Source organism: Megalops cyprinoides, chromosome 10, assembly GCF_013368585.1.
Source record: "Megalops cyprinoides isolate fMegCyp1 chromosome 10, fMegCyp1.pri, whole genome shotgun sequence".
NCBI lineage: Eukaryota > Metazoa > Chordata > Actinopteri > Elopiformes > Megalopidae > Megalops > Megalops cyprinoides.
The window spans coordinates 29,915,977-29,931,606 of record NC_050592.1 but is presented as its reverse complement, the minus strand read 5'-3'; the positions used below and the strand labels follow the sequence as shown (position 1 = coordinate 29,931,606).

Genomic DNA, 15,630 nt, shown 5'->3' with positions numbered 1-15,630 from the left:
TTCTTCGGGACGTCATAAATTATTTGCGCGTCTCATTCCCCTGCATCGAACATCAAGACGCATCCGCAGACGTGTAGGACATGGACGGCATTAAAGAGCTGGCTGCCAAACGACAAAAGGAGACGATACAAACATGCATTAATCATTCGCAGTCTGTTCACGAGATTGATTAAGGATTGAGTTTGCTTTCTATGCAAACGCGTGCGCACACACACACACACGTGCACACATGCCCACACACACACGGGCGTGCGCACACTCATGCACACAAGTTCCATGAATCAGTGTGGGTATAGCCGCAAAGTACATGCGGAGCCACTGCACAGCTCTATTTCTCTGAGTAAACATTTCGCATGCAGTACGTGTCCCTTCATTAACATGAAAACGGCAGTATTGGGTCATTAAAACCTATAACCTGACAATTGTATCGTAAGTGGCAAATCATCTTTTTATGTAAGTGAGGCACTCACCTGCACAACCTCGTCATCTTCCTCCAGAAGTCCCTCGAGAACCTCGCTGGCAGTCTGTGGGAGACAAAAAGCACATATCCATGGAAACATTAAATTGGCCCGGCATAGCTATTTACAAGGCATAATCAGTATTCATGGAGGCCAGAGCAGTGTTAAGAGCCTTTAGCATTCATTCAGCAAGTGCAGGCACTGTAGTGCTATCAAAAAAACAGAGAATACCAAATTGGGTTGCTGGCTGTTGTATCCTTTTCTTAAAGCACAACTGAAGTATGAGCACACCCATATAAATTCTATCCCTAAGGGGTAAATATCTTTTGCTGTATTTTACTTCTTTTAAAAAAAGAAACAGTAGAACAGAACTCTTACATGGTACAATTAGTACACAATTTATAATATAGAATCTATGTGAGCACAATTAGCTATTTTAATTATATTAATTAAATAACGCTAATAATGCTATGCTTTGCTGGCGAAAGGCATGGATTACTTTCTGTTGCTTTTTTGCAGTTTTTGTTTTTCAACGTAATCAATGAACATTTTCGCACTTCACTTGTGTTGAGGCGTTCCAAATTCTGGGTCTGTGCACAGGACCGCACAGAAACTAAAATAATGAAACATGATGGAGCTGGGGTCCAAAGTAAGCACACCTCTGGTTCTGTCCAAGTACATAATGCACACACACTCAGCTAGAATCATGTGTGAAAAAGCATGTCAAACGTACATATAACTGCTTTGTAATTTCTTTAATGTGCAGTACCTGCATGTTCAAATATATGCTCTAATTACACAGCTCAAGCATAAAACAAAGGTTATCTTCCAGACCTCCACACAACACAATTAGCATAGTAAGAAATCCCAGTCTGATCAGAGCGTGGCAGACCGACCAGAGCTCTGTGAAGGGGTGACAAAAATACTATCGACTGGCTTCCGTCTTGAGTCGCGATCGATGAGTTTGATTTGTGTCTCAGAGGCAGAGTCAAGTGTTCTACAGAGGGAAAATGTCAATACTCAATATGCCACCCTCCTCTTATCAAGGCACCTAAGTCAATCTCAGCTCATCCGCCTGCTTAAAAGTATTAAGCCGGTCGCATCTAAGTCATGGCTGCCTTCTCAATTCTTTGCTCCGGTTATTCTGTTCAGCCCGACCCCAGAGAGGTTTTCATAATCACTGTGCCTTCTGCAAACCACACTTGGCTCCACTGCCGAAGGGCACCTGGGAAGTACTGCATTTTTCTAACGCGGTTATCACTCGTTCACCCGACTGTTACATTTACAAATCAGTATGTGTCCTAAATCATGTCTAATGATCACTGGGACAATCTGTCATTGCTTTAACGTGGAATTTCTTCACAAACCGCTCAGTCATGGCTGGAGAGTATATCACACATCCACATGCTGGCTCCTATCCACACTTTGTGTGCATCAGTGTTCACAGTACTGCATAGCTTTTATCTTTTTCCACTTCTAGCTATGTTATATCACAGCCGAGCGAGGGAGAGCTGCTCTCGTGCTGTGGAGAACTCTCCTTTCTGCTAATCCTGGATGGTTTATGAACCGCAATCACCGAATGCAGGCAGCTCCTTTAAAACCAATTCCGGATGAGGCCGCCCGCAGATTTCAGTGTGACATGGACGCCTCCTTCCCGCCTTCAAATTACAGATGATTAGGCCAAAATCTTACACGCTGCAGCGCAATCTGCATTCGCGACGCTTCTAAAACCGCACTACCGTTTGAGCCCGAGCCAAAACAAAAAGTTAAGGAATACTAATTAGCATGTTAGCGTGGCAGAGCTGTCCTTAAATATGATTCACCGCTTCAAGGCAAAAAAAAAAAAAAACAAAACAGGATCCACTGCCTCCTTTGCTTCACGCGTCCTGTTTTGTTAGCATCTCGTTATGTTTTAATTGGGCTTCGTTTCGCTTCTGGAAGCTTCGCCAAGGCATGGCACCGCGTCTCCTGGTGACTGGAGCACGGACGCAGAGAGGGCTGAGGATGGCTGCGGCCTCTCTGCTCCGCCTGCCACGCCGCGTCGCTCCCTGAGGAATTGCCTCCCACTCCCCTCGGCTCCAAACTAACGCAATTTGTTTCCGGGGGGCCAGGGAGTCAAGAGCGCCGCATCAGGGAACGGGTCCAGGACAGGCGGGAGAACGCGGCGCTCGGTAATTTAGGGGACTGACCATTCAATTTATGAGCATTTGCGGCAATAAAATTCAGCCCGGACTTAATAATAGCACATTTAATGTGACACCCTTGACAATTCCAATCTACGGTTTCTGCAGCCGCCCTTTGGTCTGGAGGGGGGGCATGACAGTATTAATTTTATAGTCTCGCCATTTATCAGACTTAACATGCCAGGCATCTGTACTGAAAACTTCACTTAAATTTACCATTTTGCAATCCAATGGAACACAGATAATTACTTTTAAGATTGATGCTCCGATTTCTTTTTTTTTTTTAAGCTGTTTTTTCGCTTAAAGGACATGGAAGCTTCATTCTATAACATGTTAACTTGTACCTGTAACTGTGAGCTTTTGGCACAGACCTGGCCCAAGGAGATGTCATTCTGTTTGATTTTCTCATGAGTGTCACATAGACTAATATTACTGTTGTGATTCTGAAACAAGACCCATTGAGTAAGAAGGACCAGAACATCTAAGGACAGGGATTTATAAAGGTGCATTTTACAAGGCCCCTCAGTCAAAGAACTGGAAGAATATTTCCTGTAAACTAACATCAAGGGACTAACTACCCCATAAAAAGCAGTTGTCTAGAAATACTAAGAATCAGCTTCAAAAGTTCACGGCCTTTGCTGGATCGTTGATTCAAAACTGCTCAAAGCCATGCCCTGCGACTTTCTGTACAGAATCTCAGTAGCTCCTCAAATGAGTTGCTCAAACCATGAACTTTAGTTCTAACAACCTGATCACCCTTGCCCAGTACTATACTCATGCTATATATTTAATGCTCTGCCCCATAACTCTTCCCTCTACTGCACTAAAGCAAACTTTTTGTTCATGTGCAAAAGAGGTACAAGCATGAAAAAACCGCCAGCTAAATGCTGCAGAGATTTCCAAGGTAACGCACATCGAGGTTGAGACCGTTTCAGCATCTACATCACAAGCCATTCTCTCCTGCATCAAAAGGCTTTCAAGGTGCACGCTTCCCACACAGCCCGGCAGGTACAGCAAATTGCCAGGGCGAATACTTAAGGAGGCCTGTGTGGCAGGGTTTAAGGCGCAGATTATTAACATGCTAATTTGTTACAAAAGTTACAGCTGGGATCATGCCTGATTGTTCCCAGAGAGGCGGCATATGCATTTTATTTTTTTTATTCTTTAATGAGGCCCTTCTCTTCCTCTCTCGAGTGGATGTACGTTGTTGAACGACCTTGCTCGGAGATCGGGGTTGTTAGCGGCTCCCGTTTTTTTTTTTTTTTTTTTTTTTTAAATCACAAAGCAAGCGAGGTCCGGGCACCTAACTCTATTTCATGTGACAGCCTAATGAATTTCAGAGGCTGGTGCAGCCACTGTCGCTCTGCGGCTTACCCCTGCCTCCTCCCCCTTCCCCCACTCTTTTTTGGATCAAACATCACTCTGCTGCACGAGGGCTCATTAGCTTCAGCTGGCAAAAGTCGAAGTTTCTTTTTTTTTTTTTTTGTCAAAATAGAAAAAGAAAAAAAAAATGAACAGGGTCTGCAACCTTGTCTCTTGCGTTCCCTGAAAAAGAAATTGCTGGAGATAAAAAGGATGGCGAGATGACAGAGGATGGAAGATGGGTCCCTGGGAATTTTTAAATACTGCGTCTGAATAATTCCATACCCATGCCTTTGATCTGGATACCATGACATAACATATCATAAAATAAAGTAACACAGCGTAACATAAGACAGCATAGCATAATGTAGCATAATATAAGGTAACACAATGCAAAACACCATTGATGTAACAAGACATGTAATATACAACAGCACTGGCGCAAGTGTGGTGTGGTGAGTGGGGAAAGACGCTTGTAATCTTGAACTTCCAGGCCTTGATTTGTACCCATTAATGAGGTACTTAACCTGAATCGCTTGGTAAATATCTATATTAATGGATAAGGTATAATATGTGCACTATGTACAACACGTCACCCCAGAAAAGGGCATGCTCCAAGCATATAAATGATGCTCTGAGGGCTTAAATGATTGCCTCCCTCTCTATTTATACCCTGGTAACGTTACAGGCATTGTGCAAAAAAAAAAAAAAACCTCAGTTTAGCCACACCCTCATCCAAACCCTGTTTGGCACAATAATTACCGATCCAGGATCATTACATGGCGGTCAAAGGTACATACAATCGACTGGATAAATTGCATATGCTTGCCACTTAAAACAAATGGCAGCATTCAGGCCATTTCATAAGACACCCAGACATCCTGCTTCAATGTCCCTGTTTAAAGGTGATGGGCTTATGGCTGTCTCTGTGGCAGGAGGGAATGAGGGCTCAGAGAAAGCCCTGAATGACTTGGTTCACTCTCAGTCCACCTGCTGTTTTCCAACTTTTCGCAATAAGGGAAGTTGACTCATCTGATTGTGCTTCTCCCACCCCCTGCGTCTCATCGCGGCGCCAGGACTCCGGAGCGAGACAGGGGGAACATTTGGCATCATTTTCTCTCGCGCTGCACGACGGATTCAAGGATTATTACCCTCAAGCGGGCGACAAAAACCAACATTAACCGCTTCTGTCCTTGCGGCAGGCGCTGCGTTTGGTGCCATTAACCATGAGCGCGCTGCGGGAATCCATCCCCCCACCTGTCACACCTTCACATTAAAACACTGAGGGGAAGAAATCAACCACACGGCTAGAAAGAGCCACAAATATAAATAAACCAAACATTGCAATAACTGCCTTGCAGGGATAACTGAAGGCTTGAGGCAAAGGTCGGGATGGACCATATATAATCTATATACCATCACAGCTATATAGTTTTATGTGTGCACGAAGTTTCTGTCCAGAAGTATTTGCAAAGCACAGTAAGCTGCGTTTAACACTAAGTGACAAATTATTTTTGATGAAAATATAAAATGTTAGGCATTAGAAGAGGTTGACTTTTGTGCAAAAATGTTTAATTTACGCAAATCATGATTTATTTGTCTGGACCTAGACCCATGCAGGTACTGTATACTTATCTGGGGAGGTAAACCAAATTCCAACATAAAAATGCATTCTTTTCAGACATGGCTGAAGAGTATATCTTACATCTTACAATGGAATTGAAGAAGTTTGAAACACACAAAGTGTCTGATAAGTATTGCTACAATATTGGCCTTTTAGGTAGTGGAGACAAGGAGCAAACAGCACTTCATTTATACAACGACCAAGTGAATAATCACATGACATCATCAATGAATGATGTAGCTAGGGAGGAAATCTGCCAACTACTTATTATACAGAAATAAAGCAATGAATGCATGAAATGTAAATTGAATTTACAAATAATGGTTCACAAGGTCTGGGAGAAATATGCAATTCTGTATCTTCAAAAAAGCTTACAAAATAGCAATTAATGACTTTTTCTTCCTTGACTAACTGTCCAATTGGCTTTTTTTCCCAGCGATGTGCAAAGCTTTCTTTAACTAATACTGTCCATTTATCAGTTACAATGGTCCACTACAGCACAAAATTGTTTTCCATCTTTGAAGCAATCTTCACATGTATGGGTCCTGGCCAGCTGCAATGATATATTGATTTTTTTTTCTTTCTGTAAGTTGGGAGAGAATCTTGCACTGCTCCCACAAGGTGAAGGTCAAAGCATTAAATTATATCAGTTCAGGTAGGAAACAGCTGGCCTTGGTGAGTGGATTTGAAATTCAACCGGGCACGCTTTGGACAGCCCCGTCGCTGTGGCCAAAACAGTAATTCTGCCCTCCTAATGCTGCCTGAAGGTCCCTGAGCTCCTGAAATGGATTTTGAAACACCTCCTTAAGCCCCTGAGTGGGACCACGAGGGCAGAGAGTTAGTGTGTGAGGGAGAGAGAGTGATGGGGAGAGAGAGAGAGAAGGGGGGGGGGGATGGAGAAAGCAAGCATGGGGAAAAAGAGATGAAAGGACACAGGATAGAGAGGGAGAAATGGGGGGGGGTATAAGAGAGCAGAGAACACAAACTTCAGAAAAGGAGACATGAGGATACACGACAGAGAGGAAGTGAGAGAGGAGAGGGAAAGAGCAGGGAGAAGGAGGAGGCAGAGGCAGTGGTGTATGCAGAGCCTGCAGAAAGGCATCACATGCCACAAAATCAAACTGGCTGCCCCAAGCAGAGCTGGCTGGCTCAGCACCCGCTGGTTCACGCTCATGTGCTGGGTGCAGCGTTCCATCTTCACAGCTGCGTTCCCAAGTATTTTGTTTGGCTGGGAGTCCTTAATGTTCTCAACACCAAACACAAAAATGACAATTTTCTTAACACTGTAGCTAAAATACATCCTTATCAAACAATACAATTCGATCATTTGTAATACTCCCTCAGTCCTGTACAGTTATATAATTAGTGCTCAAGCACATTATCCTACCAAAAGTTAAGGTAAGATAGTGGTAGGTACTGAATCAGTTAATCAGTTAATCTAGATATTAGTGAATATCTAGCTGTATAAACTGATAATGTAAAAAAGCCTGTGCTAATGTACTGTAATGACTCAGCACTGCATAAGGAGATACCACAGCTGCTTTTCTGCCTCGGATGAAGGTGTACAGATCAGTCCCATCTCATGAGTCAATTGGACCGCATCGGTTCCACAAACCCTCCCATTCATCTCTCTTCAGATGTAATATTTAATTCTCTGCCCCAGCACACGTTTCCACTCAATTTAACATCTGCTGTGGCTCTTTTGGAAGGAGATCATGAAGCCTTTGACGAGCCCCATGATCTCAATTCTTATGTATTCATTGTCAATTAGAAGACACAGGTGTCAGACGGCGACTGAAATAGCAGGTTATCAAAGGAACCTATTATTTAACTCATTAGAGCAGAGGGTTTTACCCCCCCCCCCCCAATACCCTGGAGGCCCAGAGAGGAGGCTGTCTCGGCATGATGCAGGCCTTCCTGAGTTAATTAAGAGTAGCTTGTTATAATCTAGAAGTGCGGCCGACACGGGAGAGAGCAGAGAATGCGGACTGGCTGCGGACGGATTGGGTCTGTGTTCCATCTAACTGCAATGCCCTTTGTCCAGTAATGTTGAATGACAAATTAACACAAACTTTATGTTTTTCCCTCAACAGAATGGAAGTAGCATTGCAACTACACATTTTTTTCCTGAGAGATCATTTTTTTTCTTGAGAATAGTTTCCCTAACTAGCCTCATATCTATTTTTTTTTTTAGAATGTTCTTTTTCTTGAGAATAAAGGTTGCCTCCTCCACATCCTATATCAAAACATTTTTAGTTTTATTATTTATTCATACGTTATTTTTCTATTTTGGCACTGTTAGCAAATTTCTGATTTGTTGTAAAGCGTGAAGTAGATCAGGAAAACACTACGCAGTAAGCTCCCCATGTCTGAAGAGCTGAAAACCAAGCTACAGCGTGCAAATCAAAGTGCACCACTCTTTCCAAGCAGAATCGGAGTAGAAATGTGATGGAAAGCAGGTGAATACAGGGAGAGTGGTAATGACTCAAACATCCTGGCTGGCCGTTCCCATTATCTGAAGGGCAGCCTAAAACAGCCCTGTGTGGATGCTAGAAAAACACCTCCTTCAGGTAGGTAAAGACAAGCTTTAGCACAAGGTGAGAAAAAAAGACTACAGCGCTAGGTCAATGACAGTGAGGATGGCTATTGCCGTTACCCCGTTTCCCGCACAAACTGCTTCTCACTGCTGCCGATATGCAGATAACCTTCAAATACCAAATTCCTGTTTTCCGTTTAGAAGACGAGGTCAATTGCTGCAGAACGCCCAAATTGCTTTTTGTCCTTTTTATATCACGCAATTAATCACAAAGCTCATGCGACAGTGCGGCACCCACAATTAAGGCTTTCCAACAGTCGAGCGCCTCATGGTTCACCATTAGTCATTCCAGTGGTGTGACCGTTTTTGACACCGTTTGAAGAAAAACTCAGAACTGCAAAATGGCTCTTGACCTCTCTGCGACCTACAGCGCTTCAATGTCTTCAAGAAAAAAACAACAAAATACAAAACAGAGAGATTTTACCCTCAACCACCTTCAGTTTATGTAGTAAGACTCTAGGTTATGCTTTCTCTGACTTGCTGACTTTTATATCCAGGGTAGTCCACTTAACCATTCTTCCTGAATTGTTCCAAAGACTTCAGTGCTGCAGTTTAAATACCACCTGCACACAAACCACCAGGTCCTTATTGAAACGGAATGCAAGGAGGCCATAAAGACTTTATGAAGCTTTAAACACCGTGATCATAATTTACATCAACTTTACGACTCGTACAAAAAATGGAAAACAATTACTTGAACTGTCAATGTTCAGGAGCACTGCGGGGGTCCTAATGCCTATCAGATTTCAGGCATTAAGCGGTCATCAGAGAGGGTTAGTGCTCAGTGTTCAACACCGTGTTACCCTAACGTCTGTTCAGCCTTTGCTGTGCAGATACCTACACAGAAAGGCATCTGTTTTACCAAATCTTGCTCAAGACGACTCGGAATGTAGGAAAATGAACCAACATAATATCGCCCTCTGTTCTGCCCTGAGGTTTTGCCACTGTCACAATAGAACCACACGAGGTAACCGACTGTTCTATTTGTTCAGATAACATTAATTAATTCCACTGCGGGAGTTGGTTAAATTAACACAAGGACGTAGCAGCTTTAGCTTCCTGTAAATAGCCCTTACAACACAGGCGTTTTGTTCATCTATATGCAAGATATAGTAAAGCCTTTTCAGCAGGGAATTTACTGGTAATTTCCACATAAGGAAAAATATTTTATCATTTGCCATCTAAGGTAACTTTATAGTAATTTATGGATTGACTACTTAATCTTCCTGCTTCCTGGAGGCTAGGAGATGACCCCATGTCTTGAAACATTACAGTTTACACTTGAATTAAAACAGCACTTGGGTATTTCAATTAAAGTCTATAGATTAGCTGGCCCTTTTCATGAACTCTGAGTAAGTAGCAGCGAAAGCCTCTTCCCCAACAGGCTTGCAAAGGGCTGCCATTCAATTTGTGCAGAGAGACAAAGGGTGAGTACGAGTGAAAGAGAGAGAGAGAGAGAGAGAGAGAGAGAGACTTCCTTTACTTGGTGATTAATATTCACTCAAAAGACTCCGAAGAAAAAAAATCCTTTTAATGACATTTCATTAGGGGACCTTCATCACTGATAATCATTGTGTGATTTCTCTTAGAAGTCCTTGGAAAAAAAGAAAACCTTTCTGTGATCTCTATCTCTTAACTTTAATGATTACTAATGCACGCAGTATCATGCTTGTCAGGTGCCAGGGAAGCAGTCAAATTGGACAATACAAAAAATAAATACATAAAAAATAAAATAAAATACAACACTGCTAAAAAAAAATGGCAACATGTTTTAAATGCTATTATAGTTCCAAAAGGACCCTTCCAAGTGTAAAATTTCCAAGTTGTCCCTGAATTTATTTAAATTTCATCATGCACACTAGCTCTACTTTCTTAAACTTGGTTCTTGACGGGACAGATTCACCCAATTAGATTTCTAATAAAGGGAAGACAACACATTAACTCATTGTACTGCACCCCAATGCCTAGATGACTTATTTCTCAAAAAACCTATTTTTCAGATACGCACTTAGTGCAAATGACCCACAGGTGATATGGGGAAATATCTTGGATGCCACGGTGCATTCCGAAAACTCTTAAAACAGTCACCTTCAGACAGACGCCAGAGAGAGGCAGACACTCCCAACCTCCTTCACTTGGGCAAGGCTTTAATAAGAGGCAGGCTATTAACAGCCTTGTTAAATCTTATTACAGCCTCTGATCCTCTGGCTGCTGTTTTTAATGTCGGATAACGCGCAATCCCCACACCGGAGACGCATCCTTCATTACAGGAGCGGTCCTGCCTTTAAGAGGGACGCGAAAGGTGAGCGCCGTGTGTCACGGCGCTGTGGCAATCAGTGCGGGGCGCACAACCTCATTTCCATTCCACACCCGCGGGGCCCGCCGGGGTCAGAGCTCCTTGACTGTGCGGGCGCCGAGGCAACGAGTAAACCTGCCAGTCAAGATCCAGCCGCCATCAGCACGGGGCGTTTGGGGGGGACGGGGGGACGGGGGGGGTAGATGAGTGGGATTTGTGGTTTCAAATGGCGTGGCCCATATCGACGACGGCAGCGAGGAGGACGCCGTAGAATGTAAATTCAAAAGTCAACCACAATCAAATAATAACACCCTATACAGGCGATCTGCTGGGCCCTTGCTTATTACAAGGACACGTTCCTTCAACTTGCATGGGAGTCAACTGACTGAAATGTCAGTAGCCTGTACGGATACTAGTAAACAGTACAAATGTTTTGGTGTTTACTGAAAGGTGCAGCGTTAGGAGATTTCTTACCTTCAAGGGTCTAAATGACTTTTCTCTCATCCCGCCTGTGCAAAAACTGACCCCAAAACCAAAAACCCGACTATAGGACTGGGGTAAATGTGAACAGAATGAAAGAGTGCGAAGTCTCACCTCTGATGAGACTGAGAGGGAGGCGAGAGGTAACTCCGGCCCATTGCGTGCGCGCTGGGCTCTGACTGCTACAAGTTAGAAACTTCGGCGGGAGGTGTCATCAAAACATTAAAAGATAATGGCCATTCTACCCTTTGAAGCATTGCTTTGAAAATGGCCCACGCTGGCAGAGTGGGGTTGACCGCATAGCCCTCGCAACAGCTTAATGGCACGCAATTTAACGCCACCGTACGCTGCGGCGCACTCAGCTCGAAACGGATCATCTGCACTCGGCATGTCGAAAGGTAACTTGTTCTTTCCCCTGCTATTAACATTCTGTCTTTAACACTGCAGCCAATTCAACTCCAGGAACATGACCGCTTTAAAGCTAAACTCGAGGGTAAGCATGTTTTCTCACAGATCTGATCCATAATACACAGGTTGATGAAAATGCAAGTAGCAAATAGGTAGAACTGCTTTCTGTCATCCTTGTTTGAGTGCTGTTTGGACTAAGTGTGCTCGACTCTGCGTGACAGTACATGAAAAAATGTCAGAAGCCATTTTTGTTAAAAAGGCAAACTGTTTCTCTTTTCTCAATGGGTGTGTATGTGCCTTTAATCCATACCTTCAAGCATGGGGTACTTGATTTCCTTTCCAGTTGACTTCAATCAAGATCCGCAGCGGAGGAAAAAAGCACAGAGGGGCCGGAGTCATTTCAATCCAATTTCATTATTTCATATGGTTCAGTTATTCATCATTATACTTCCTTCAACTGCTCAACAACAGGCACAGGGAAATCTCTCTCATTCACTAAGCCTCTTGAAACAGTCAGAAAGCCAAATCATATTGCCAGTGTTTGTGTTTGCAATATAAAATGAAAATTACTTAGCTTCTTCAATCATGGCAAAAATCACATGACACGATCACAAATCAATTCCCCCCCCACTCACTCAATTACCTGAGAGCCAGATACATGTATTAATAATTAAGGGCCAAATTCACATTTCCTGTGTAATTTGCTCTTTGTGGAAATGAGTTTATAATGTTTGATCGCCATAATTGTGTATAACCATGCAATCTTATCTCTAGATTTCAAGTATCATCCTGGGATTCCAGTACCTAATCACTTTAATCTTTATTTATATTCATAGTTTCGGGGCTAATTAAAATTCCGGCAGAATAACAGTTGCGATGCAAAGGAGAGAAGTGAATTTTAAATTCCCCTTACAACGACAGATGTGGGTTTAACAGCTCAAATGGTCTGCACGGCATCTGCTGTAGAGTCAAGCTCAGGCCATTACAGCTGAGGAAGGAGAAGGCCTGACCAAATCCTACCACGTCACCAAGGGGGGGCAGTCTTAATGTCGGCTGAAACTTCGGCTCAGTCATGACCCCCGCTAACATTTACGCTGAGGGGTCAGAGGACGAACCGCACCATTACGGACGTCATACAGAAAACACCCAGAAGACATTGCCTGTACCTTCAAGGTTGACAGTGCACAAATGATGCTTTCTGCCCGGCCGCCAGTAGGAGGCGCCATTTGATATCACTGGGCCAAGTGACTGAAAGACTGCCTCCTACAATTCACTTTTTCTCGAGACTCCATCGTGTTTCTGTTTTGTTGTTACATGATCATTTTTTATAAAGGGCCACGTCATTCCACCCGCAATTCCATTAAATTCATCTTAAAACTTTTTTTTTGTCCTGACAATAGTGTATCTCAGCGTACATTCAATGGGTTACATTCAATGGCTGTATTCTTTGAGACCAGTCGACCAGTACATACTGGCACAAAATACTCTTGAACACAGACAAAAACTAGCAACAGTGCTAAGTCTTCAGTAGTACCTTTTCACTCCTGCCAGCAGGTTAAGGGGACTGACAAGGCCATTCTACACAGCTGAGCATCAAAAAAAAAAACACGGAGGGAGTCCATTCATGTTTGGTTCGCCAGTTGAGTGGTTCTGCTACATCACAAACATCCCTGTATTTCGCTTTTTTCCCCCCCTCATGTTTTGCTGTGCATCCTGTTGATGAAAAATAAAGTGTGTGCGGTCAAGGACTGAGGCAGCCATTCACCACCGCTGAGTGTGGCCATTTTAAGCAAGATAATCTCTCACTGAGAGATAAGACTCTGGACAGACAGCCTCAAAAAGAAAACAAACACCATTTTGAGGAAGAAAAACAACTACTTTTGTCTCCAGTTTGGCTGTTCCAAAAAAAGCTCTACTTTACATGAAATGCTGTGTTTGTAATTAGTGGTATTTTTAACTGCATGAATGTGTGATTAAGATCATCTCTTAACACTGATATTGTAGTGATTACCATTCAGTCCTCTGTAGTTTGGTTGAAAGACATAAATGTACATTTAAGTACCAAAATAACTAGGGCAAATTACTAGGGCAGTGGGCCACCATGGGCTGCCAGAACAGCCTCAGTGTGCCTTGGCATAGTTTCCACAAGTTCCTGGAACTATACTGGAAGGATGCAACACCATTCTTCCCCAACAAATTCAATCATTTGGTGTTTTGCTGATGGTAGCTAAAAACTCTCATAGGCTCCAGAATGTCCCATAAGTGTTAAACTGGGTTGGGATCTGGTCACTGAGCTGGCTATGGCACATGGTTGAATGGTTTGATGAGCATGAAAAACTATGTCAGTTACCACTCATGCTCTGTAAATGGGGGCACTATCAGACACTACTCCTACCAGAGTAGAAATGCTTGACCATAGATGAAGCTAATTACTCTGAATGGCTTTGTAATTATTGGCCCTCTATTGGATTGAGTGAACATAAACCATACCAGGAAAATGCACCCCACACCTTAAGAGTCGCCAGAACCTTTCACTGTGGGGAACAAGCACTTGGGCGTGTAGCTTTTGGCGTGCCTCACACATGCACTCATCCGCTTGTTGAGAACAGGGTGAAGGATGACTCATCTGACCATATGACAATTTTCCACTACTCAGTACGCCAGTGTCTCTGTTCTTCACACCACTTGCATTTTTAGGTGTAATAAATCGTTTATGCATTGCAACCCAACAGTAAAGTGAAGAACTCCACAACTTCTGTGAAGTTCTTCACAAACTGATCTTGATGAAACTGCCTGCTTGATAAATATTTGCTAGACTGATACTCGCTGAGCTGAGTTTCTCATCTATTTTGCCTTGCATCTTGAACCGATGCACGGACATCGCAGTCAAGGAGAGTATGCGTTTGACCACAGTCTTTCCCTCAGACTTCCATGCCAGCATCACCTTAGCCACTGCCCCTCATATCAACACTGTGAGTAGTCTTCATCAGTGAAGCTCATGTGAAATGTGCTCCATCACCCCTCTTTTAAAGTCACAGACATCTCTTCTGTAGCTATGGTAGACAAAATAATACCCAGCATTTTCATCCATGGCCCTAAGATTGACGGGATGCTAATTGTTTAATTAACACAGGACCTACACCTGTGTGGAAGCACCTGCTTTCAATATACTCTGCATTCCTCAATTACTCAAGTGTTTTCTTTATTTTGTCAGTTATCTGTAGGTAATGTGGGTATTTTGAAACATCTGCATGTTTATTTTATCGTGTGAAATTGGGAGCTGGCAATCTAGAGGTAGAATGATGTATTCATTTTCCAGTTGTTCAGCAAAGGTAAAAATCCATGTAATGAAGTACACATTTTTTAATTAATCTAGCCATTAGACACAATTTTCAGAGCTGATCAAAAAAAAAAAAAAAAATCAAAGCATCAGACCTCTGAGGCTATATCATATTAAAAAGTGCTGGATCTCATCCTAGAAACTTCACTAGTTTGTTTTGTGACTGAGGAGCTGGTATTCCTTTAGTCTTCATTATGAGTGATGAAGGGCCATAATTAGACCAACCTAACGCGATGACTAAGTGATAGGCTGGGGTCAGAGGAATCTAAAACTGAGTAATTTGACAGCGCTGGCGTTATGCATTTTCCTGGCATAAAGCCCACACTATGATTTAACGGGTTGGCTCACTTGAAATTTTAACATGTGGGTGTGGTGAGGGCTAGACCCAGTGTGATTCTCTCTCAAATTTTTCCCTTTTTGTCTTCAGCATGGAGTAGGCACAGTTTGACCAAATTCACAAGGAGGTGCTTGTGAGGTAGTTTCATGCATACAGTATTGCATTCATGCATGTATTTTACTTAGCCTGGTTACGATCATTTTCCATAAAAGGTTTTGCATGTGTCATGACATTTGACCACCACTAATATTCCTGTATACATGATAATTAGACTATCCCACATAAGTCTTATAATGCAGGGTTTCTCAGCTCCTGACCCACAGACCAGTGCCTGTTTGTGGGAGGTCGCTGAGATTGCATGTAACTAGCTAGCAAATAGGATGACATTAGCTAACTGTACAGTAATTTTACTGGCTAACATAAACATAAACTGAAGTTAGGTTTGTATAACAAACAGCCTCACACACAGTGGTACACTGAGCTTGGAAACAGCATACAACTTTGCTGAAAAGCAAGCCACACTTAACTATTTATGTTGAAGAAAAA

The 15,630-nt window shown here is 42.9% G+C and overlaps 1 protein-coding gene across 1 annotated transcript in view; it reads right to left on the bottom strand.

Moving 5' to 3' along the window:
• The window catches only part of si:dkey-12j5.1 (probable assembly chaperone of rpl4), a 117,667-nt gene that overhangs the window by 31,774 nt on the left and 70,263 nt on the right, over window positions 1-15,630 (bottom strand). The window contains exon 9 of the mRNA XM_036537857.1: window positions 471-524. Coding sequence (XP_036393750.1) covers window positions 471-524 — 54 coding nt within the window. The remainder of the gene's footprint in view (window positions 1-470; window positions 525-15,630) is intronic.